Source organism: Schistocerca serialis, chromosome 1 (assembly GCF_023864345.2).
Source record: "Schistocerca serialis cubense isolate TAMUIC-IGC-003099 chromosome 1, iqSchSeri2.2, whole genome shotgun sequence".
Taxonomy (NCBI): domain Eukaryota; kingdom Metazoa; phylum Arthropoda; class Insecta; order Orthoptera; family Acrididae; genus Schistocerca; species Schistocerca serialis.
Genome location: NC_064638.1, coordinates 88,857,658 through 88,882,251, shown reverse-complemented (window position 1 = coordinate 88,882,251; position 24,594 = coordinate 88,857,658). Strand labels below are relative to the sequence as shown.

Here is a 24,594-nt window from a genome sequence, read left to right as displayed (position 1 = left end):
TGCAAAGAGTTCTACCAGAGTTGTTGGAGAACGTAATCTTGACTGTTGGTGAGAGGATGTGGCTACAACAATCTGCTGCTCTGCCTCAGTTCAGTGTGGATGCCCACAACCATTTCAATACTGTATTTCCTGGTTGCTGGATTCGAAGGGGAGGTCCTATTCCATGGCCTGCAAGGTCATCTGACCTGAATCCCCTTGATTATTTCCTATGGAGATATCTAAATTCACTTGTGTCTGAGACCCCAGTGGATACAGAGATGGAATTATGTGCCAGAATTGTAGCTGTCTGCAATGTGATTCAAAAAACACCAGGGAGATTTGTCAGGGTGCATCAGAATCTTGTTTTCCCATGTCATGTTTGCGTTAAGGTTGATGGCCATTAGTTTCAGCACATTTTGTAAGATACAGTACAAATGAGAAGTTCGTTGTGTCAGTGACTGTATTTGCACTTAACTGTGGCTAATGTAAATAGAAAGTATGCAGTAATATGATTTTGTTCCTATTATCTCCTGAAGCTGACTTCTCTGACCCCAGGTTCCCTACTTCAACTTGTTCCGTGGAGCATCCTCTAAGCCCTGTTAAATTTTTGCATGCTCTTGTGGAAACACCCTCTATGATTTGTATGTGTTGGGGTGGAGGGGTGCGCCCCCATGTGTGGAGGTGTGTTCCCCCCCTCCCAGTCTGTATAAGTATATGCTGGATAGCTGTTGAGAATTGTTTTTGGTTGAGTAATAAATCTTAAATATTGCAGGTTAATGACAACCCTTTACAAAGAACACTAACAGAAGAAATTATGCATTTCAATGACCCTGATTCAGAATATGCGGAAAGTAGCAGCAGATGTAAATTTCGTTGTTCTGAACATTCAGAGGGATTTCAGGTGCAACTTTTGAGGTAAGTATTGCTGCTTCTGCTTTTGTTCATCAGTATTGGAAGTTGTTATAATATTACTAGTTCTAGCAGCTCAATTATGTTCTCAACTTTTGTTTTGATTCCAGACTACTTCTTGCTTTAGTAATGCTTGAACACCAAGTTAATGCTCAGAAGAGTGATAGTGAGTCTGCAACTGTTACAAACAGAGAAAGCACATCTTCTGTGAAGAGCACTTCATCTTCGAATCAGTTAAAATACCATCCAGGACTTGACATACCTCAACAGTCAATGTTCTTAGCTTCTGTTTTGACTGCATTAAGACAGGTGTGAATCACTGGCTTCCACTTTGAGATTCTTACATTCATATCAGTTCCTCGGCAGCTATTCTTTGAGATTATCTATCGTGTTCTCTTCTGCTGGTAATTTAGTTTAGGAATATTTTTTAATATAGTTATAAGTCAGTAAAATAAATGTTAAATTTCTTGTTGTTCTACAGCTTTTGACTGTAGATATGTATTCATTGTACATGGGTTCAGCCACATAGTTGAGTAATTTTACCTCTTCTTATGAGCATTGTCCTGTTGGTATTGTTTTGTCTTTCATATGTGTTTATTCTTCATATTCTTAATATTACTGTTAGTTGATAAAACTATATTATATATTTTGGTTGGTTGATGATAGTCTCATTGTTGCAGAGGCATATGCGCCATCTGCATCATCAGTGGACCAATCTCATAGCTTCTGCTCTCCCATTTATGGGGTCATCTCTGACTGAAGTAGTTATGAGTGTCATCAATCAGTTATGCAGCAACATAGAAAACCTGTCTCAGCATTATGGCTCAGAAGACAATAGGTAACAGAAGTACTGTGTTTCATAACAGAATTATTGTACTTAGAGTGGCCTCTAGAACCATAATAGTCACTTAAATTTAAATGACTATTTATTCCCAGAAACTGAATAAAGACCTATAGTAACTAGACAGTTTAAACATTTTTGTGACACATGACGTAAATGAATTTCTTTTGCATTTCATTTTTTCTTCATATATTTAATGTTGTGCTTACTGATATGCTATACTTTAGACATCAGAGTATCATCACTACAATATGAAACATTATTCTTTATGCACATATCTCATTTCTGACCTTGCTAAAAAGTTCTGTTGTATTTTCATGTTTTTGAGCTAAATATTCATCAATAGAAAAAATGAAACTGCTGGTAGTAGACAACTTGGGGGATGAGTTACAGGAAATATGGGAACTTGCAAGGCAGTATTGCCCATATATTTTGAGAAGAGAGATTGAAGAAAGACAAACCTACATTTATAATGGTTGTAGATTTAGAAAAAAGCCTTTCACAACGTTAACTGGAATATACTTTTTGCAGTACTGGAGTTATTAGTGATAAAATACAAGGAACCAAAGGTTATCTAAAACTTGAAGAGAGATGACACCACAGTTCCACGAGTTGAAGAACATGGAAACCATGCAGTAGTCGATAAAGGAGTGCAGTAGGTTTATGTCTTATCCCCTATGTTATTCAGTGTAGCAAGCAAGCAATAAAGGATAAATTTGCAAGAGGAATTGAAGTTCAGGGAGCAGAAGTAAAAACTTTAAGATTTGCGAAAGACATAATTTTGTCAGATTAGGAAAGGACTTGGAAAATCAGTTGAACTGTGTGAACAGTGTCTTCAAATAGGTTATAGGATGAAGATTAAAAAAATTAAACAAGAGTAACAAAATGTAGCTGCATTAAATCAGGTAATACCGAGAGAATTATAAATAAATAAAACAAGAGTAACAAAACATAGTTGCATTAAATCAGGTAATATTGAGAGAATTAGGAAATGAGACTCCAAAAAAAGTAGATGAGTTTTGAAATTTGTAAAGCAAAGTAACTTATGATGGCAGGAATAAATAGGATATAACATACTTACTGGCATTAACAAGAAAAGTTTTTCTGAAAAAGAATATGAACATTTATGAAATGGATAGATTGCTATTCACCTAAAGATGACATACTGAGTTGCAGACAGGCACAATGAAAAGACTATAACACACCGAGCTGTTGGCCAAAGCCGTCTTCAGAACAGAAGGGAAAACATAGACACATTCACTCAAGCAGGCACACATGACCTCATTCTCTGGCCCTTCAGACCATGCTGTGTAAGTCTCTTTGTTGTGCATGTCTGCAATTCAACATGTCATCTTTAATGTGAGTAGCAATCCGTCCTTTTCATAATTGTTGATATTCCAACCTGGACTTACCATAGTTTTCTCAAGGAAAGAAATATATTAACATCCAATATAGAGTTTAGTGTTAGGATGTCTTTTCTGAAGGTGTTTGTCTGGGATGTAGCTTTGTGTGGGTGTGAAATGTGGATGATAAATGCTTCAGATAAGAAGAGAATGAAAGGTTTTGAAAAGTGGTCCTACAGAAGAATGTTGAAAATTAGATGGATAATTCAAATGGCTAATGGAGAAGTGCTGGATTGAAATGAGGGTAAAAATAAATTTATGGTACAATTTGGTGAAAAGAAGGGATCGCTTGACAAGATAAAGAAAACTTTCTGAGGTGTCAAAGACTAGCTAATTTGGTGATGGAGGTAAGTGTAGCAGTAAAAATTGTAGGGGAGACTAAGGCTTGACTACAGTAAAAGTAAACATGGAAGTCAATGTAGTTTCGAATAATTATGCAGAGATATAAATACATGCACAAGATACACTAAAGTGAACAGCTACATCAAACCAATGTTTTGACTGACCGAAGTTAACAATATCTTTTACACAAGCATTCTTTGTGTGCAATATAGCGTAAGTAACATAGGTATTCAATTAAAACAAGGATGTGAATAAAGTTAATATATAGAGAATGTGTTAAATTGTGAATAGGTATATAAATTAGATGTTTAACATTTTAGCTCTGTGAAACAATGTCTGATATTTGTATTCTTTCATGAAAAGGAAGGAAGAGTTAACACACTAGTTACTCTTCCAGTTTTGATTTTAATTGAACACTGAGAATACTCGCTATTTTGAGCTACAGCACAAGTCACTGTGCTGCCATCATCACAGAGCACATGCTTCACTTCTATAATTCAGTTTCTGAATTTGCATGCTTCATTGGAAGTGCTATCTCCCCCCCCCCCCCCCCCCCCCCCCCCCCCCCCCCGCAAAAACACACACACACACACACACACACACACCTGAAAGTATCGTCTTTGATAGCTATCCCCCTCCATCTTTCCTTGGTTCCTCAAATAAAAGGAAATTATTGCCCTGGAAGCTTGAAATTTGTCTGTGAATGCTTTGCTTCTCTTGTCCTGTGATCAATAAATGCTACAAATAAGACATTGCACTTCATAGTTAATAATTTCCATTTTTACTGTGTTTTAACGCTCTTTCCTTTCCAGAGAGGACTTGTGTTGCCTACCTGCAGACTACGCAGTTACTCAACTGGAAGCACTGACACTGTTGTGCCACTACTGTTTGTTGGACAGCACACAGCAGCAATCGCACGCTTTCAGTCAGCAGATGCTTGGTGCAGTTACGTCTTTAAATGTTGGTCTGCCTGGTGCCAACCCAGGGCAGGTTTTCAGCAACCTTGTGCACGTATTCATGCCTGTCCCTGCACAGCAGGTAGTGTTCGCTGTTTTACTTGAGCAGTTGTAACTTTAATAGCTCACTGAAAACATACAGATATATACTTAGTCTCATTTTAGACAGAAATTATAAAAGTTGCTTAGTTACAATGTGTAGGGTGGAGTATTGACTATGTAGGTACTATTGCGCAAAATGGCTCTGAGCACTATGGGACTTAACTGCTGTGGTCATGAGTCCCCTAGAACTTAGAACTACTTAAACATAACTAACCTAAGGACAGCACACACATTCATGCCCGAGGCAGGATTCGAACCTGCGACCGTAGCGGTCGTGCGGTTCCAGACTGTAGCGCCTAGAACCGGTCGGCCACTCTGGCCGGCTACTATTGCGCAGTGTGTAATGAAGTTCTATACAAATCCAGAGTAACAGGAACTATGTCAGGATAAAAATCATACTATACATATGACAAAGTTGCTTCTTTGGTGAATACACAACACAACTGCTTACAAATGTGGCTTTGTAACTTGCCAAAATAAAACAGTGGATAATTGTTGACAAAATAACAGTAGAATTAGGATAGTTTGCTACTCATCACATAGAGAAGGTGTCAAATGTGATTGCCCACAACTCATATGTGTTGAGTAGCAATTAATTCTATTATTTCTCCACTTATAACTTGTGGATTTACATCCAATACAGACTTCATTACTTTGGCAAACTGATATGAAGTTACAGAGAGTGTGGCATGCTAGTGAGTGCCACATGGATAGTGTCTTCCTTAGTCCAAAGTTATATAGACATTCATCGTTCCTCCATCACTTGTATAATTAGCATGATGGGGATATTTAAGGTTATTATATACAAAATACAGTGCAGCAGTGGAACACATTTATTGAGGGCTGGAGGCCAGAGCGGCAGGACGAAACAACCAAAGTACCAGAGAAAGCTCTATAAAGCTTGACGATATAAAGTTTTGGAGTATGCGATCTGATTATTTAATATGAGATTTTATTTATCTTTATCTCGCATTATAACTCAGAATATTGGTGTTGATGGTTTACACAATCACTTTCAGTTCATATAAATCTTTTTTATAATATGTAACGTGTTACCCACAATGTACTATGTTTTATGTACTGTAACAAAGTTTTTTTTTATGATCTGGAGATAATTGTTTAGATAATAAATACTGGTATTCTGAATTATAATGTGTGATCAGGACAAATAAAAACTTGTATTGAAAAGTCTGTACTGTCAATTGTGGCATCAGAACATAATAGAAGGGTCTGTCCGATATCATCAGTTCCGAGGAAATCTCCATACAGCCTTCTATATTTTGCTTTACTGTGGTTTACCCAGTTTATGCCTCAGATCCTTCCACTTACAAATATAACAGAAATGTATGCAGCTATTAAAATAGGATGATCTATATTTCTCCAAAAGGCTTTTGTCCCATTATGAGTTAATACCATTTTGTATAGCTACTTATTGTCAAAGAAGATGATTTGTCCTTGATAATAGCCATCTATTTCATAGCTTCTACCAGGAGTGAATGCGTACAGTGATCAATAGAATGCTACTTTACAGCTCCATAATGAAAGTTCTAAATGAGTAAATAAGTTTCACAGATAGTGACATTCTTCCTCGAAAAGAAATCTTGGGTGCTCTGCTGCTATAAAATGATAATATTATTATGAAGCTTTATTACTGTAGTGTGCTTCTTACATTTTTCTTGAGTATTTGATTGTTAAATCTGCAGTGTGATTGAGTTAATTTGATGTTATGCTGTTTGATTCATGTTTTTATATCTATCTACTACTCATCAGTGTCTTGCAGTTTGCGTGATACTTTTTGTCACCATGAACTCATGTTGTTAGGAATGAAAATGAATACATAAATTGTATGTCACATGTGATCCACTTTGCCTTTTTCACAGTACAGTGTGAAACATAGTAGGGTGCTTGCGTAAGTATGTTATTTTACTTTCTGGAGCACGCAAAGTCTCCAAGGCTTAAAGGTGGTGACTAATGCCTGTTGTTTGCTTGAGTGAAGTATATGAAACAAGAAATGGAGAATCTTTTTGACTTTATTATATATACTTTATTACTCATATATATAAACTGATCACCCAGAACATCATGACCACCTACCTAATAGCCAATATGTCCACCTTTGGCACAGATATAAGCGGTAACGCATTGTGGCATGGAAGCAATGAGGCCTCGGTAGGATGCTGGAGGAGGAGTTGGCAACACATGTGCATACACAAATAACCTAATTCCTGTAAATTCTGTGGAGGGGGCAATGAGCTCTGACACAAAGTTCTATCACATCCCAGATGTGTTTGATCAGGTTCAGATCTGGTGAATTGGGAGACCGCACATCAACTGGAACTTGCCACTGTGTTATGACATAACCCATTGTCTGTTGAAAAATGCTACTGCCATCGGGAAACATTATCGTAATGAAGGAGTGTACATGGGCTGCAACCAGTGCATGATACTCCTTGGTCTTCATAGTGCCTTGCATGAGCTACACTTGACCCGTGGATACCTACGTCAATATTCCCCAGAGCATAACGAAACTGCTGCCAGTTTGTCTCCGTTCTGCAGTACAGGTGTCAAGGAGCTGTTCCCTTTGAAGATGCCTGATTCGCGCCCACCCATCTGCATGATGAAGAAGGTATCGAGATTCATCAGACCGTGCAATGCTCTGCCACTGTGCCAATGTCCAGTGCCGATGGTTATGTGCCCATTTCAGTTGTAGGTGCCAATGTCATGGTGTTAACACTTGCACAAATATGAGTCGCTGGCTGTGGGGGTCTGCTGTTAAGAGTGTTCGGTGCACTGCATGGTCAGACACACATGTACTCTGCCCAGCATTAAAGCTGATGTTAATTCTGCCACAATTCGCTGCCTGTCCCGTTTTACCAGTCTGCCCACCCTATGATGTCCATCATCTGTAATGAGGGGTGGCTGCCCAACCCTATGATGTCTGGATGCGGTTTCACCTTGGTTTCGTCATGTGTTGAAGACACTCACCACAGTGCTGCTCGAAAACCCACCAAGTCCTGCCGTTTCCTAAATGCTTGTGCCAAGGCTCTGGACCATCAAAATCTGCCCTCAGTCAAACTCAGACAGATGGTGCAAATTCCCCATCCTACACATGGACAGTACATTCACTGATACTACACGCACCGTGCATTTGTCTGACCAGCAGTCATTTCTTGCCAGGTGATGCTGCTATTGCCTGGATGCGTTTTTATCGATAGTAGGTCGGTGATCATCATGTTCTGGCTGATCAGTGTTTATAAAAGTGCTGTCTGACAATGTATGGAAGAAAAAAGTTGTTGTATCATGGTAACTGCTTTCACATGTTGCATTAAAAAAATTAAATGGGATGGCATCAGTAGTTAGGATCTGTTTTAAAATCAGTGTGCACTGTTTTACTCGAGAACCAACATGCTTGTGCCCAATGAATGTGTCCGATGTAACACAAATCTTTCTTTTTCCATTTCTTCTTTCTTTATTTTAATCATGCTTTATCCTCCCATGCCTAACAAAAAGAGACGATTATGACTTTACCATTACAGCTTTGCCACAATGAACAGCCATTCATTGTTTCTTGTTTTGATGATTGTTTCTTCTCTTCTTTAATGCAGGACAATACTCATGGGAAGGATAAACCTACAGTTGTGGATCCACATATTTCAGCCAGGCGCAAAGTTCTGAGTAACATGCCACGTATTTTTGCGAGTGTAGCAGCTCTGTGGCAAGCAATTATGACTGGACAAGACTGGTAACAAATCTGATTTTCCTGGTTCTTATTGTATGTAACAGTAAAATTACTGTATGAGGTAGACAACAGTGAAACAATGGCTTAACATAAAAATAGAATTAGTTTCATTACAATGTTCTGCAATTGGATAAAATAGTTAAGAGAACTCTTTAAATGAATGAATAAACATACTAAGAATGTTGCTGTCTAATTAAATCAGAGGTGAAATTCACTTGAGAAAACTATAAGATTACAGAGAGACAGAAAGGCTGGCCAATATTCATGCCGAGGAAGTGGAATCCCAGTTACTGCCAGTGGGCAGTAGAGTCCTGAATGGCTGAGTAAGCGAGCACAAAATGCGTGATAGGACGAGTACAGCCTAAGTGGATAGGCTGCTGGACCATTTATTGTGAGCAAACGCAGAAGTCATGACCAAATCATAGGCAATATTTGACTCCAAAGATGCTAGATGTGTATTTGTATCAATGAAAATAATGTATTTATTACAGATAAAGTAGAATTGAATGGTTAAAAATCTACTCATCAAGCAGTGGCAGGAGCAAACACATACAATAGTTAAGGATTTGTGCACGTTTTTGGAGCCAGTGGATCCTTCTTCTGGCAGAATGGTGGAAGGGGAAAGAGGAGGGATGAAGGAAAAGGCCTAATGAGATATAGGAAAAGGGGAGAGATAAGAAAAAGTTGCCCACAACTCCTGGCCAGTGGAGACATTACTGTAACTCTTCCCATTTCCTAAACCTCACCAGTCCTTTTCCTTTATCCTTCTTCTTCAAAACTTCTGCCAGAAGAAGGAGCCATAGACTCCAAAAGCTTGCAAATTTCCCTATTTTTTTGTGTATTTGCTCCTGCCACTGTTTGGTTATTAGATTTGTTATCTGCCCAATTATTTATAATCATGTATTTACGTGTACATAACTACATCCAACGTAGGTTCCTCATTCATGGTATGTAATTATGCAGCATGAGGGAACCAGTGCATTAAAAAGTAAGATTAAAATGCGAAGGTCTTAAAGTCTAAAAGTGGAATAAATTTCTGTCGGTTGCAGATGAAAACAGCTAATTTACTGGCAACATATTGTGCACAAAATGCTATACGTTATTCTGCTTCCAGTCGGGAAACAAAGTTGTAAGAAATCCCAGAGACACAGCTCCTTCAGGGATATCAGCAACAATAAAAAAAAATTATAACAACAACCAAGTGTGTTCCAAAGAGTACAAAAAGATATGAGACCTTGTAATACTGTTTCTGGTTACGATTTCAAAGTAATAGACCAAGAATTAATAGAGGTAGGGGCACATTATGAGGAAGCCAGCACTTCAGATATCATGTCACATCCCTTTACTGTAATCAGGCATGTCAAAGGACAGGCTGATGCAAGTTGAAACAGTATAATGCCCTCTGTGTTAATGGAAGCTACTAATAAAGCATGTGCTGTGACAGTTGATAAATGGACTGATTCACACAATTGGGCATATGATTTGCTGCTTACAGCACATTACATAAACACAGATGGTCTCTTGTGAATAATGTTTTATTTCCAACTAAATTCCCAGGCCTTAAGAAAACAAGCGTAAACACCATGAAAGAAATAGAAAAGAGGATGGCTGGCTGGAACATTTCGTCAGATTTGCTACATAATTCTGTTTTTGGTTGTGATGAGCGAGGCAATACAAAAAAGCTTAGGAAAATCACAAGAGGCTTCCTTGTGCTATCCATTGTATAAATACAGTAATTAGTCATATTTTTGTTAAATCTTGCTCGAACGACACTGCAACAATAAATATTGCAAAATTAATTGTATGGTGCATGAACAAAAATAACTTATGTTTATCTTTGAAATCATCTCTAAAACAAGAGGTCAGCACAAGTTGTAGCAGTTTATACACTATTTTAGAGTTCTTACACACTCAGATTAAGGAAATGCTACTTTACAGATGGGAAAGAATTCCACTTACAATTGAAGGATATGGTAATGAGCTTACAGAATGAATTTTGAATTTCCCAAAACTATTTAAAGAGGCCACAGATGAAGTAGAAGGTGGAAAAGAACCTACAATCCATTTAGCTCTTCTTTGGTTTCACTCACTTTAAGAAATCTGCAATGTCAATGACAAAAAATTTAATTATTCCAGTTAAAAGTGCTGTTTCAATATGATGTGAGGAAAGGATGGATTTCTAATTAACTAGCATAATTGATGTGTAATAATAGATATGAATTTTTAATAGGGGGTATAAGAGATTAAAAATCAAACTTTGGCTTTTCTTCGTGTGAATGTGGTAACTACTTCCAAACATAACATTGCTGCATTCCTTTGGCTGTCTTTCCAGGTACCCCTTCAGAATTTACCCTTCACTTCTCTCTCTTTTGTTTACTAACACAGATCCTTCAGTACAGTGTCATTGCCAACCCAAAAGATAGAAAGATTGTTTCAGCGACTGGACAAATAACAAACCCTATGCAGCAGATTAATTAGATCTGCACATTTAATGCACACAGGTGATCATGACATCTTTAAGTTTTGGAGCAGACCTGAAAAGGACCTACCAGGACTGATTGCAGTTGAAAAGTGTCTCTTATGTATCCTAGCAACAAGTACACCTAGTTAATTGTGCTTTATTACAGCTAGCATGTTACTAACAACTCGCCGCAACCAATTAAATCCATAATGTGTGAGTGATCTACCACTGATCAACAGTAATTATCAATTTTATTCTCTTGCTAACAAATGAATTATTGAAAATTTATAACTGCAAATATACAATGTTCTTAAAAAAAGACAGACATCCCCTGAACTTCAGTGATAGGGTTCACTTAATGTGTACATAGTTTCCTGTTACGGCCAAGCGGAGTAAAGTATCTGTTTGGAAGAGTATCTTACCTTTTTTCTGTTATTGTATTGAAATATCAAATTATTTTACATGTGCTGTATGAAGTTAACTGTGACACATAACAGTCAATCGAAACATTACAGTTGTGAGGTGAGGCGAGTTTTCAACGCAGTCTTGTTCGCATGTACAGAGTCAAGACAACATACGTGGAAGGAATAAGTGACCGTTCTGAGTCGTGTGATGGTGGCCACAAGTGCCTCGGTCTTCCCTTAAGCAGACAAGACGTAACTGTCAAATGTAGAGCATTGCAGCACTCCACTAGACACATTTTAAAGTATACAGTGGAACTTCAAATTTTACATTCTCTGATTTTTATGTTTTTCATGATTATATGCTATGAATTTGTAGGCCCTGTGAAAAACCCATAAGATCAGTGCTAAAAATTCCTCGATTTTACATTTCTTCCTAGAAAGATTTGTCATGATTCTACATTCTTACCCTGTGTCTCACTTGACTTTGTCCCATTTCCTTTCTTTTTGACATTTGACGTGACTGAACAAGCTATAAGTGGCACAAAAAACCGATGGTTCGCACCACTGGTAGTGTCGGACTAAAGGGAATATTTTAGACCATTGCAAAGAGCGGAGATGTGAGAGAGGAAATGCTGATGTAATCCATGACCAGCATTGCTGACATGACTTTAGCTTCATCCCACAATTATAACATAACTATTACTAGGTTGCTGCAGCAGTAGAAAAATGGGACAGTCGATGCGAAGTGTTCTGGACCGAGCCAATAAGTGACAAAGGGGCCCAGCCGCCACCTTTTCTTATGCCACTTATAACTCAGTCTCTATTCAGCAACGGTATTGATTGTCAACTTTTTAAATTCAAACACTGTGTCTCAAAGAATCTGCTCGATCAGAATCAAGAAAACGGCTATTTCCAGCTAGTGAGCTCTTATAGGCTGGTGACTTGTTACCTCACCCAACAGCCAGCGCAGCCACTTTATCACACTAACACACCACTTTGTTTAGCTAATTGTGTAATAAGTTTACAGACCTTAGTGTATGAAACATTCGAAATTCCTGAAGTATTGGATTATAAAATATACAGGCACAGAACCTGTAAATCAGAGTTGGTGTGAGAGTTTCATTCTCATCTTCCTAAGTAGCAATTTTACCAACACACATAATCAAATCGCAAATCCATAAGCAAATAAGAAAGAAATTTCAAAATTGTATGTCATGTAATAGACCAATTGGGAAAAAGTGGTTTTGCATTAGTAATACTGTAGGATAGGTAATTAAAAAGTTTATCACTTTTAGCTAATGATGTAAAAGGTAATTGAGCCATTTTGCAGCACATTACTGCCACAAATTAAACCTTAAAACACGCAGTTTTGAGAATTTTGTCATTTTGTGTTCATCTCGACAATAGCAGAAATTTATAGCTGTAACGTGAAATAAACTGAAAATTCTGAAATACGGTGAAAACTGCCACATTACATCATCTCGGATGTTTGTAACATCTCGGATCTTTGTTTTCCACACAGCGAGCTTACTTGCTGGCTAGTACCAAAGTATGGCTGATGTGGTTGATGCACAGCAAATGGAGTGACCATGGCTCCTACTTCAGTTTAATATATATGCCCCTCACTAACGTGCATTAATTTTACTTACAGTAGTTCTGCTCAGAGCATCTTGACGGAATCTGGAACATATCGTGCCGCTACCAACTGTAGCCAATGTAGGCTACTCCATTTGCTATGTGCGGCACCATAGTTAATTGGATGTGTTCACTGAGCAGCTGTATGATGGTTTGATCATCTTTGTTGCAGTCCTAAATTGTGTTTGTATGTTGTAATGGCGGACAGATTGTTATAAATGTAATGGATTGCTGGGACAGAGAAACACTGAAATCACAGCAGGCTTGACTTTATTTCATATTCATAAGTGTAAATGAATACTACATGTGAAGGAAAACTTGTGTGTATGTATGTACTTTCAAGAAACCTGATGTGTTTACACTGCAGCAAGTGAGGAACTTGAAGTGCAAACAGCACACATTAGCAATACTGCAGAATGCTCCTCTTCGACCATTCAGCACAAGGAACAAGGAAAAGTTGACAAGCAATACACTAAACGTCATTGCTACACTAGAGGTCACTGAGTATCAAAGTATGCCACACTGCCATTGGCTACAGAAGGAAAACACACACCCACACGTTACATTCTGACGTCTTTCACCACATTTCACAGTTTCCAGTCACCACATTTCACAGTTTCCAGTTTAATTCTACCATGTTCATAAAATTTTGCTTTTTTTTCCCTGTGTGGGCTCCAAGCAAAGATTTTAAAAAGAATAAAAATAAAAAAAGTTAAAATCTCATTCTTGAAACATCCCACAGGCTATGTCTAAGCCATGTCTCTTCTTTCTTCCAGGAGTGCTAGTTCTGCAAGGTTCGCAGAAGAGCTTCTGTGAAGTTTGGATGGTAGGAGACGAGGTACCGGCAGAATTAAAGCTGTGAGGATGGGTACAGGTTGCGAATTGTGCTTTGGTAGCTCAGTTGGTACAGTACTTGCCCGTGAAAGGCAAAGGTCCCGCGTTCGAGTCTCGGTCCGGCACACAGTTTTATCTGCCAGGAAGTTTTATATCAGTGCAAACTCCGCTGCAGAGTGAAAATCTCATTCTGAAGTCCGATTCTGTCCTTAGGTTGTCTATGGCTCTGCTTAGAGCTTTATGGTTTTGGGAAGAGATCTAAGAAAGGAGAACGAGGTCACGTTGGAGATAAGGGATTCCTGCAAGGTGACCAGGTTGTGGTTGAGAAGTGGTGGTGGAGGCTCATGATTGGTAGGGGAGAGTCACGATTGGAGGAGATTAGATCTTTGCCCTGCCCAATACATTTGAATTTCGGTGTGATGGTGAAAGTGAGTCATTTGGATTTATGAAAGAGGTCACCAAGTTGGGTCTAGATACTATAAGAGGTTGAATTAGGGTTGGGGGGGGGGGGGGGGGCGGCATCACTTGTTTTTAGGATAGGTATTGTTGGGTGAGAGCATTCTGAGATGGGGGTAGGTTGTCAGGGAATTGGAAAACTTTTGCAGATGGTGTTTGGAATTCTCTCCCAGTTTCCCAGTTGCTGAAAGGCAAGGGATCCAACTTAGGAGATCAGTTAGAGATACTCTGTATTACATAACGACAGTATCTTACAGTGGTAGCAGAGTTCGTATGTCCCCCCCCCCCCCCCCCCCCTTCCGCACCCACACCCCTGCTGAGCTCAAGATAGTTAACTTTAATGATTATCTTGCCCTTTGGCTCCTCCTCCCCCTCTCCCCCTTTTAAATAACAGTACCACTGAATTATATAGATGAGAATTCTCCTTCCAACCATCATTCAACCCCACATTTACCCTGGGCTGAATCTCCACTAGCTCCTGTCACACACTCATATCCGTCCTTGTCACTGATTCTACATCCATGCTTTGTTCACCACAGCCTCTCTTCTGTTCTGTCTTCCCCTCCCAATCCACCCCTCAACTCCATTGTATGGCATATGTAAGGATGTTAGAATACAGGGAGACGGCATTACCTGTGCTGAGAACAGGCATTAGCTGAAGCCAGGGGCATGTCTGTCCTCCATCTTGCCATCCTGTAGAGACAAAAACATGGGTTTCTCCATTAAATGGCGTGTGATGAGGGCCTCCCGTCGGGTAGACCGCCCGCCTGGTGCAAGTCTTTCGATTTGACGCCACTTCAGCGACTTGCACGTCGATGGGGATGAAATGATGATGATTAGGACAACACAACACCCAGTCCCTGAGTGGAGAAAAACTCCGACCCAGCCGCGAATCGAACCCGGGCCCTTAGGATTGACAGTCTGTCGCGCTGACCACTCAGCTACCGGGGACGGACTGGTTTCTCCATTAAAACCTTGTGTGAAACTTGTCTTCTCTACCTAAACCACTGAATTATCATGCATAGCTGACTACGTACTGTATTTAGATATGACATACTTTCTTGGAGGAATATTTGCAACCATAGAGTTGTAAAATTAATTTGGTGATGAGAAATGGACTACATCTCAGAAAAATAGCCAATTGCTTTAATTTAAGTCTAACTATGAGCTGTATTAGATCACAGTACAAGATCCTTCCAGTAATTTCACTACCAAAATGAATGATTTTTAAAACATCAACACTGAAATGACACTTTTCAGTCAGAGGAGCACCGAAACACTGTATACCTCAGTTATGATTTTAAGTAACCATTGCGATCATTGATGGACACATATTCAGTTAATATGTCTGTAAAATGAAATTTCAACATTGGAGATCACACTTAAATTAGCATTGTATTTACATCATAATACTCCAGTACCATACTTTGTCTCACAAATTGTTTATTTCATTTCCCGGAGCTATTATGTAACACAGTTTATCATAAATCTGTGTTACTGACCTTGGAAGATTATTACTTTGGTGTATTTACACCTAATTTTGTTTTTGTATGCAAAGTCATTCTGCAATTTTTACTCCATTCTACAGTGTGAGTGTGGTTTAGCAATGGATTTTATAAGTAACATCAAATGATTGGTGAGTAGCAATTGGGTTTTCATGTGGGCATTCAAGGTAAGAAATAAAGGCTTGTTTATGCACATGCCCAAAAATTCATTTACCATGAAAACAATAGCGTTCTGCAGACAAGCATGTTTGCCACCCATATTACTAGAGCAAAGCATTTGCTCTGCATATGTATGAACATTATCATCATCTGCAGGCATAATAAGAGTACCATGAGTCTTACTCTCCTTCGTCACAAACCATACGAAAAACCAGCTACATTTGCAGCTATACACACAGAAACACCAGACTACCACTGCTAAGGATATAGTCATTATCACGGTTAACAACATTGTCAGTCTCATCTGAAAACAAGACACTTTCAAATGTCTCACTCGAGAAGCAGTTGCTCCATCCTCATTTTGATACAACTTATCGGTCGAGGATGTGACAAGCAAGGGTCAAATGTGGCTCTGACATATTCAAAAGCTCCTGGTGAATTAAAAGACCTCAAAGCTGAGCCATATTTTCCAGGAACAACAATGATTATAGTCTTTGCAAATCGGCATGACAACACTGTTCATTTATCTCTGGTTCACTCGTAAGCACTGAAACACCCTCTTCTTTTATACAGTCCTTCTTTTGCAAGGCCTTTATAACATTATTCAACTTAGTATTTCACTGGCAGATTAAAACTGTGTGCTGGACCGAGACTCAAACCTGGGACCTTTGCCTTTCATGGGCAAGTGCTCTACCGTCTGAGCTACTCAAGCACAACTCATGCCCCATCCCCACAGCTCTAGTTCTGCCAGTATCTTGTCTCCTACCTCCCAGAGTTCACAGAAGCTCTTCTGCGAACCTTGCAGAACTAGCACTCCTGGAAGAAAGGAGTGCTGGTTCTGCAAGGTTTGCAGAAGAGCTTCTGTGGAGTTTGGAAGGTAGCAGACGAGTTACTGGCAGAACTAGAGCTATGAGGATGGGGTGCGAGTTGTGCTTTGCAAAAGGCAAAGGTCAAGAGTTCGATTCTCGGTCCGGCACACAGTTTTAATCTGCCAGGAAGTTTCATATCAGTGCACACTCCGCCGCAGAGTGAAAATCTCATTCTGGAAACATCCCCCAACCTGTGGCTAATCCATGTCTCCGCATATCTTTTCTTTCAGGAGTGCTAGTTCTGTAAGGTTCACAAAAGTGCTTCTGTGAAGTTTGGATGGTAGGAGACGAGATACTGGCAGAACTAGAGCTGTGGGGATGGGGCATGAGTCGTGCTTGGGTAGCTCAGATGGTAGAGCCTTTGCGCGAGAAAGGCAAAGGTCCCGAGTTCGAGTCTCGGTTCGGCACACAGTTTTAATCTGTCAGGAAGTTTCATATCAGTGCACACTCCGCTGCAGAGTGAAAATCTTATTCTGTTATTTCACTTCTTGAGACAACAGTTTATTTGCTGAAGAAGCTTTATTTTCTTCTGGTATTGCTTGTTTACTTCACACACCATGTTCAACTTTTTCTTCATATGAATGGTAGAGTCATCATATGGAGTGTCTGACCTGACAGGGAAATCTTTTGGCAACACATGAAAACAAATAGATTCATGAAATTAGAAAAGTATCAACACATGCTACAATTTTTTGAATCTCATAAATTATGTCACTTTCTGGAGCAGCACTTCATAGGTGCTTCATAGGCATCTCTGCTCTATGCTTCATCGATCCATAAGTAGTTTGCTTAACACCTCACTTTTCCTCAACCTAGGGATCTCCAATGCCACTACAGAAACAAATAAAAAGTGAATCCCATCTACCTCCTCTCCTTCGTCACAACCATTAAACATGGGTAGTAGATAAGGAGTCAGGCAGGGTAAAGGAACTGTGGCATATTTATTTAGATAAAAAAAATTATCATTCTACCTGCAGACAAAGGTTCCACCAATGTCATTATGAATAACAGTGACTACCGTATTTGCTCGAATCTAAGCCGCACTTTTTTCCCGGTTTTTGTAATCCAAAAAACCACCTGCGGCTTAGAATCGAGTGAAAAGTAAGCGGAAGTTCTGAAAAATGTTGGTAGGTGCAGCCACAACTAACTTCTGCCGTCGAATATATGTAGCACTACACAGGCATGCTTTGCAGGCACAAAGATAGATAATGGCGCCAAAACCTCTGCGTCAGTAAATAAATTTAAAAAAAAAGGTGGAAGACCTCTTTTTCCTCCGCCCCGAGTTTCGACCACTGCATTTTCATACATTATCCATCGAAATAAATACAAATTCCGTATTGTTCATCTTTGAATGATGCAGCGTTTCAATGTACTATGAAAATCCGACTGGCAAGACTGTTAGGGATGTTTGTCAATATGGCCAACTCTACATTCTGAATTTCTGTGAGAAGAGATGGTTGCTAATAGGAACTTTTATGAATTGTGAATCACATGCAGTATTCTCTTCACCATAAGAATAATATGAAAATAAACATTTTGCCACGTATTCTTTCGTGTTTGCTGCTATCTCATTTAAATTCTATCTGCCTAATAAACTACGAAACTAGAGTGAGACAACAGCAAACGCGGAAGAATATACATATCATGTCATGTTTATATTCGTATTATTCTTATGCGTAATAGTGATACAGTCAGAAATGAAGCACAGCAATTGACTAGATTCTTAAATCTAAGATGACTAATTTCTGTGCAGAATGTAATTTACTAAAGAGGCGTCTGCAAAGATTTTCAAACGGAGAAAAATTTTCGCTAAACTCTCGTTCAGAACATCTTCTATTATAAGTAGTCTATTATTTGGTTCTTGTTGATCATTATCAAAGAAAACAGCAGTGTAAGTAACAACAAATAGCAGTCTCTTGCCATTGTTTCGCTAATGAGACGATTTCTCTCTCTCTCTCTCTCTCTCTCTCTCTCTCTAGTGGCGGTAGCGCGCACAAAAGCAAGCCATGCCGCGAGCGGCGTCAGGCTGTAAACACTCATTATCAGAATGCGACAAACAATGCACGACACAGTACAGTAATGCATCTTCAGCTTAGAGTGACATAAACACCTATAACAAAGAGAATGGCACTTGACAGATCTAAGAAAAATAAGCAATCAATTCAAACCAAATGAAGCACGTGAAAAAGGAAGGGTACCGGTATAAATACGGACGGAGCGCCTGACACATAGCAATGGCCACCTGGTAAAGCTTAACTGCTACGCTTACGTCTCGAACCAAACTACTGTAACTGTATCGTCATTCATTCGACCTAAATTGTGTCTCATATTACAATGGACCAACTTTGTTTTGATTTGGAGGTGCAGCCTAAAACTTTTCTCTCCCCTTGAATTTCGAGTCTCAAATTTCAGGTGCGGCTTAGATACGGGAAATTTTTTTTTCCTTGATTTCGAGTCTCATTTTTCAGGTGCGGCTTAGATTCGAGTGCGGCTTAGATTCGAGTAAATACAGTACCTGGCGGAAGGGCTGTACCAGTTGTTTGACTTCTCTACCTATAAACTCTGCCACAGTGATCTCATCCCAGAATTTCCCTCCTCACCTCTATGACACCCTGCACATCCACCTTCTACATGCTCCTTGGACGCCCCATTGTAGGTGGTTATTGTGCCTCCCTATGAAAGAATGTCAGCCCATTGTCCAGAATGTAGCCACCCACATCAAAGATACCAACCACTTCATTTAGCGATGCTCCACTGTCTCCAACCCTTCACTTTCTGGATCCCTACTCGTCACTGTTGATGCTACCCCCCTATACACCAACAGCCCTCATGTCCATGGTTATGCCACTGTTGAACACTATCTCACTTCACGTCCTTCAGTCTACAGACCAACTACTTAATTCCCATAAACCTTACTAGCTTTATGCTAACTCACAGCTATTTTACCTTTGAAGGGAAGGTATACAAACAAAACCGCAGCACAGCCATCGGTACCTACATGGAATCCTGCTATGCTAGCCTATTTATGGGTCCTGTAGAGCAAACCTGCTTGGGCTTGCTGGTCTGGTTAAGGTTCATTGATGATATCTTCATGTTCTGGACTCAGGGTCAAGACACCTTATCATCATTCCTTCATGTCCTCAACACCTCTCCCATCCTCCTCAACCTTCACAGGCATTGACATCCTACTCTTTGATGCCTCCATCTACACCTCTGTTAACATTAAACCCACCAACAGTACCTGCATTTCAACAGCTGCCGTCCCTCCCCCCCCCCCCCCCCCCCCAAAAAAAAAAAAAAAAAAAAAAAAAAAAAAAAAAAAAAAAAAAAAAAAAAAAACCCTCTCCAATACAATTTGTCCACCAGGGCATGGAGTTTCTAGTGACACAAAATCTCTTGGCCAGTGTACTGAAGGTCTCCCAAAAGCCTTCATGGATGGGCATCATTCCCCAGATCTAGTCTGCCAACAGGTTACCTGTGCTGTGTCACCACACACCCTCAATCCTTCCACCACCCCCCAAGAACCCTATACAAAGGAACACACCTCTCATCACCCACTACCACCCCAAACTGGAACAGGTGAACCACATCCTTCACCAGACCTTTGATAATCTGCCCTGAAATGAGAAACATCCTACCCATGATTCTTCCCACCACTCATAAAATGGTGTTCCATTGCCCATCAAACCTCCACAACAATCTAGTCCATCCCTGTAGCACTCCCAGTTCCAGCCCGCTTACCACAGGGATCATATCCCTGTGGAAGACCCAGGTGCAAGACCTTCCAATCCACCCGGCCAGCACATCCTATTCCAGTCCCATCACAGGCTTATCCTGCCCCAGAAGTGGGCGGGCCACCTGTGAAAGCAGCCATGTCGTATACCAACTCTGTTGCAGTCATTGCACAGCCTTTTACATTGGAATGAATACTAACCAGCTGTCCGTCAGGATGAATGACCCCTGCCAAATCGTGGCCAAGAGCAAAGTTGACCACCCTGTAGCACAATGTGTAACTGAACATTATGTGCATGACTTCAATGGCTGCTTCACAACCTGGACCATCTGAGCCTCCCCTCCATCACCTGCTTTTGTGAACTGTGGAATTGGGAGTTATTCTTACAACACATTTTCTGCTCCCAAAATTGTTCCAGATTCAGCCTATAACAACTTACTGTCCACACACACACTGCACCCAACAGTTTCTACCCTCCTGTCATATCAACTCCTCCCATTTCATGTCCAGTCACCTTCATTGTGCATCATTCTCTGCGAGCACAACCATCAGTCTTTTCCCCCTCTCTGCTCCTTTTGTTTTCTGCTCCCCATTCCGACCCTCCATTCCCCCACAGCCACCTCATGCTACACCTGGCAACTTTGTCCTGCTGCCTTCTAGTCCATGCACACTCCACTGGACAGTGCTCTTCTATCCCCCCAGTTGATCCCTACTGTATCTTCTTCTCCCCTGCCCCACTCCAGATTGCTGCTTTCATTCAATGCAACAGATGCTGTCTGCTCAGACCCTCCATTCCCCCACAGCCACTTTATACTGCACCTGGCAAATTTGTCCTGCTGCCTTCTAGTCCATGCACACTCCACCTGACAGTGCTCTTCTCTCCCCCCAGTTGATCCCTATTGTACCTTCCTCTCCCCTGCCCCACTCCAGATTGCTGATTTCATTCAGTGCAACAGATGCAGTCTACTCAGAACAACAAGAGCTAGTGGTCATGTGTTTGTGAGGTGTGCCTCCTTCTGTGAATGTGCATTTGTTTTCCTTTCTTTTTTGAAAAAGGCTTCTGCAAAGTACATATGTTTCAGAACCTACAACATTAAACACTTGTATCAAGAATGCAGCATGTATTCAACAGATTGTGCTCAAGTTCTGTTGTCTGAAACTGTAACAATTTTGGAATACTGTGGAGTTGTGTTATTTGTAAGACCGTCAGTAGATGTAAATATGACAGCAAAAATAGTTCATCATGTGGTTGGAGGAGTTGAGCAATTAGCATACTGACCTGTTGGTAGTCTGTACAACTATTGCAAACCATCATTTGTAACTACTAAAACATTACTACGAAATATAAAATTGTTTTGAATATCCATTTAGAGCAGTACATCTTAAACTAGAACCGTACAATACAGATAACATTGCCAGGCAGTTTCTGAAGGCATTCGCAGATACAGTATCAGATAAAATGAACTCTTAGATGAAACAATACTGACCAGGATGGTTGGCATACAAACTTGTGCTACTGTGGTAGGGCTTTGTGTCTATCTTGGCTACAATAATGTGTTCACTATGCTGTTCATATCAGTTTATCCATGTACCTATTTTCTTGTTCATTATTAAACCTACTCCTGCATTATCCCTATTTGATTTTATATTTATAAGCCTGTTTTCACCTGATCAAAAGCCCTGTTCCTCTTGCTGCTAAACTTGACTAATTCCCATTATATCTAACTTTAACATTTTCAGTTCCCTTTTTAAATTTTCTAACCGTCCTGCCCTATTAGGGGATCTGACATTCCATGCTTCAATCCATAGAATACCAGTTTCTCCTGATGATGATGTACTTCTGAGTACTCCCTGGCCAAATATTTTACCCAAGAGGGCACCATCACCATTTAACCATACAGTAAAGCTGCATGCCCTCAGGAAAAATTGCGGTTGTAGTTTCCCTTGCTTTCAACCGTTCGCAGTATTTTCACAGCAATACTGTTTTGGTTGATGCTACAAGGCCAGTCCAGTTAATCATCCAGACTGTTGCCCCTACAACTACTGAAAAGGTGGCTGCCCCTCTTCAGGAACCACAAATTTGTCTGGCCTCTCAACAGATACCCCTCTGTTATGGCTGCACCTCCGGTACAGCTGACCTGGACTGGGACCTGGATGAATTGGAAGACCCAGAGGTTGTAGAGTGTTTCAGAGGGAGCATTAGGGAATGATCGACAGTAATAGGGGAAAGGAATACAGTAGTAGAAGAATGGGTAGCTCTGAGAGATGAAATAGTGAAGACAGCAGAGGATCAAGTAGGTAAAAAGATGAGGGCTAGTAGAAATCTCTGAATAACATAAGAGATATTGAATTTAATTTATGAAAGGAGAAAATACAAAAATGCAGTAAATGAAGCAGGCAAAAAGGAATACAGGGTGGTTTCATGTCAAATCAACAGGTCAAGAGTGGATGTGTCACTTCACTATTTCAAAATTTTCTGAAATATATATATATATATATATATATATATATATATATATATATATATATATATATATATATATATATATGTAATAGAGGGAAACATTCCACGTGGGAAAAATTATATATAAAAACAAAGATGAGGCGACTTACCGAACGAAAGCGCTGGCAGGTCGATAGACACACAAACATACACACAAAATTCAAGCTTTCGCAACAAACTGTTGCCTCATCAGGAAAGAGGGAAGGAGAGGGGAAGATGAAAGGAAGTGGGTTTTAAGGGAGAGGGTAAGGAGTCATTCCAATCCCGGGAGCGGAAAGACTTACCTTAGGGGGAAAAAAGGACAGGTATACACTCGCACACACGCACATATCCATCCACACATACAGACACAAGTGTGTCTTTAAATATGTCTGCTTGTGTCTGTATATGTGTGGATGGATATGTGTGTGTGTGTGTGCGCGCGCGAGTGTATACCCGTCCTTTTTTCCCCCTAAGGTAAGTCTTTCCGCTCCCGGGATTGGAATGACTCCTTACCCTTTCCCTTAAAACCCACATCCTTTTGTCTTTCCCTCTCCTTCCCTCTTTCCTGATGAGGCAACAGTTTGTTGCGAAAGCTTGAATTTTGTGTGTATGTTTGTGTTTGTTTGTGTGTCTGTCGACCTGCCAGCACTTTCATTTGGTAAGTCACATCTGTGTGTGTGTGTGTGTGTGTGTGTGTGTGTGTGAGAGTGTGTGTGTGTGTGTGTGTGTGTGTGTGTGTGTGTGTGTGTTTTGAAGTTCCACATGATACCTCTCCAAAACTACAATATTTTGATTTTCTGATAATTTGTTAAAATACTACAGACATTTGTAAATGAGAGTATTTGTGAAAATGTTATAATGAAAGGGAAAATTGTAATAAAGAAACCAAAAGTGATAGAGATATGAATTTATTTTCAATAAATACTTTGTTCCCAGTACTATGAGACATGGTTAATACATACAAGCCTCTGAGATTGATTTATTTATTTAATTTTTATTTTTGAAAAATGAACTATAAATATTTGTAACTTATTGCGAATTTCAAAATTATGTTTTGAAACTATGAATAGTCACAGGATGTTAACTGTCTTGGGAAATAATAAAGGGAAAGGACTGCTAACTGTCAGCCATGACAGTAATCCATGAAGTTCTTAAACTGTCAAAATATTTCTACATAAAGATGAAAGAATCTGAACTTTTTTGGTTATTTAGGAATTATTTTCTCCAAAACTCCCATCCTAAATGCTCTAAAAATTTCACAGTGCATTGGTTGGTCAGTGTACTTATGGAATGTATAATCAGAGTGTGCAGTACTTGTATGTACAAAATGTGAGAAATTTTTTAGGTAGACATAGCTCTACTCTCAAGATCAAAAAATCATGGACACTTAAATATTTAAATTGATTGCTGATTTCAAGTGAATTTCATGCAGAACTGGTATTTCTGAATCAAAATAATTACTTTGCAACATTATAAGTGAGTGGAAAACAATTCATAATTTTGTTGGAAAGTATTTTATAACAAAAATGAAATATAGAATATTTCTAACCATTTTTCTTTTTATGATACTATTTGCAAATTATTACTGTCTTCTGTAATGATTTGACTTCTTCATTTCCATGAATTAAAATTGCCTACAATGTAACAATCAACACTGCACTGTAGAAAATAGTTCATTAGTTATTTTCATCTGCTTCTCATTGAACTTGTATAGCTGAGCTGAATTTGCATACAGAGAAGGATGATCCAAAAAGAGCAGTACTTGGGAAATGAGAACTGCAC

At 39.6% G+C, this 24,594-nt stretch overlaps 1 protein-coding gene across 1 annotated transcript in view; it reads left to right on the top strand.

The window, feature by feature from the left end:
• Window positions 1-24,594, top strand: part of LOC126462349 (protein dopey-1 homolog) — a 345,125-nt gene that overhangs the window by 166,592 nt on the left and 153,939 nt on the right. The window contains exons 17-21 of the mRNA XM_050096065.1: window positions 752-894; window positions 999-1,197; window positions 1,569-1,726; window positions 4,287-4,512; window positions 8,138-8,274. Of these exons, the coding sequence (XP_049952022.1) occupies window positions 752-894; window positions 999-1,197; window positions 1,569-1,726; window positions 4,287-4,512; window positions 8,138-8,274 (863 nt within the window). The remainder of the gene's footprint in view (window positions 1-751; window positions 895-998; window positions 1,198-1,568; window positions 1,727-4,286; window positions 4,513-8,137; window positions 8,275-24,594) is intronic.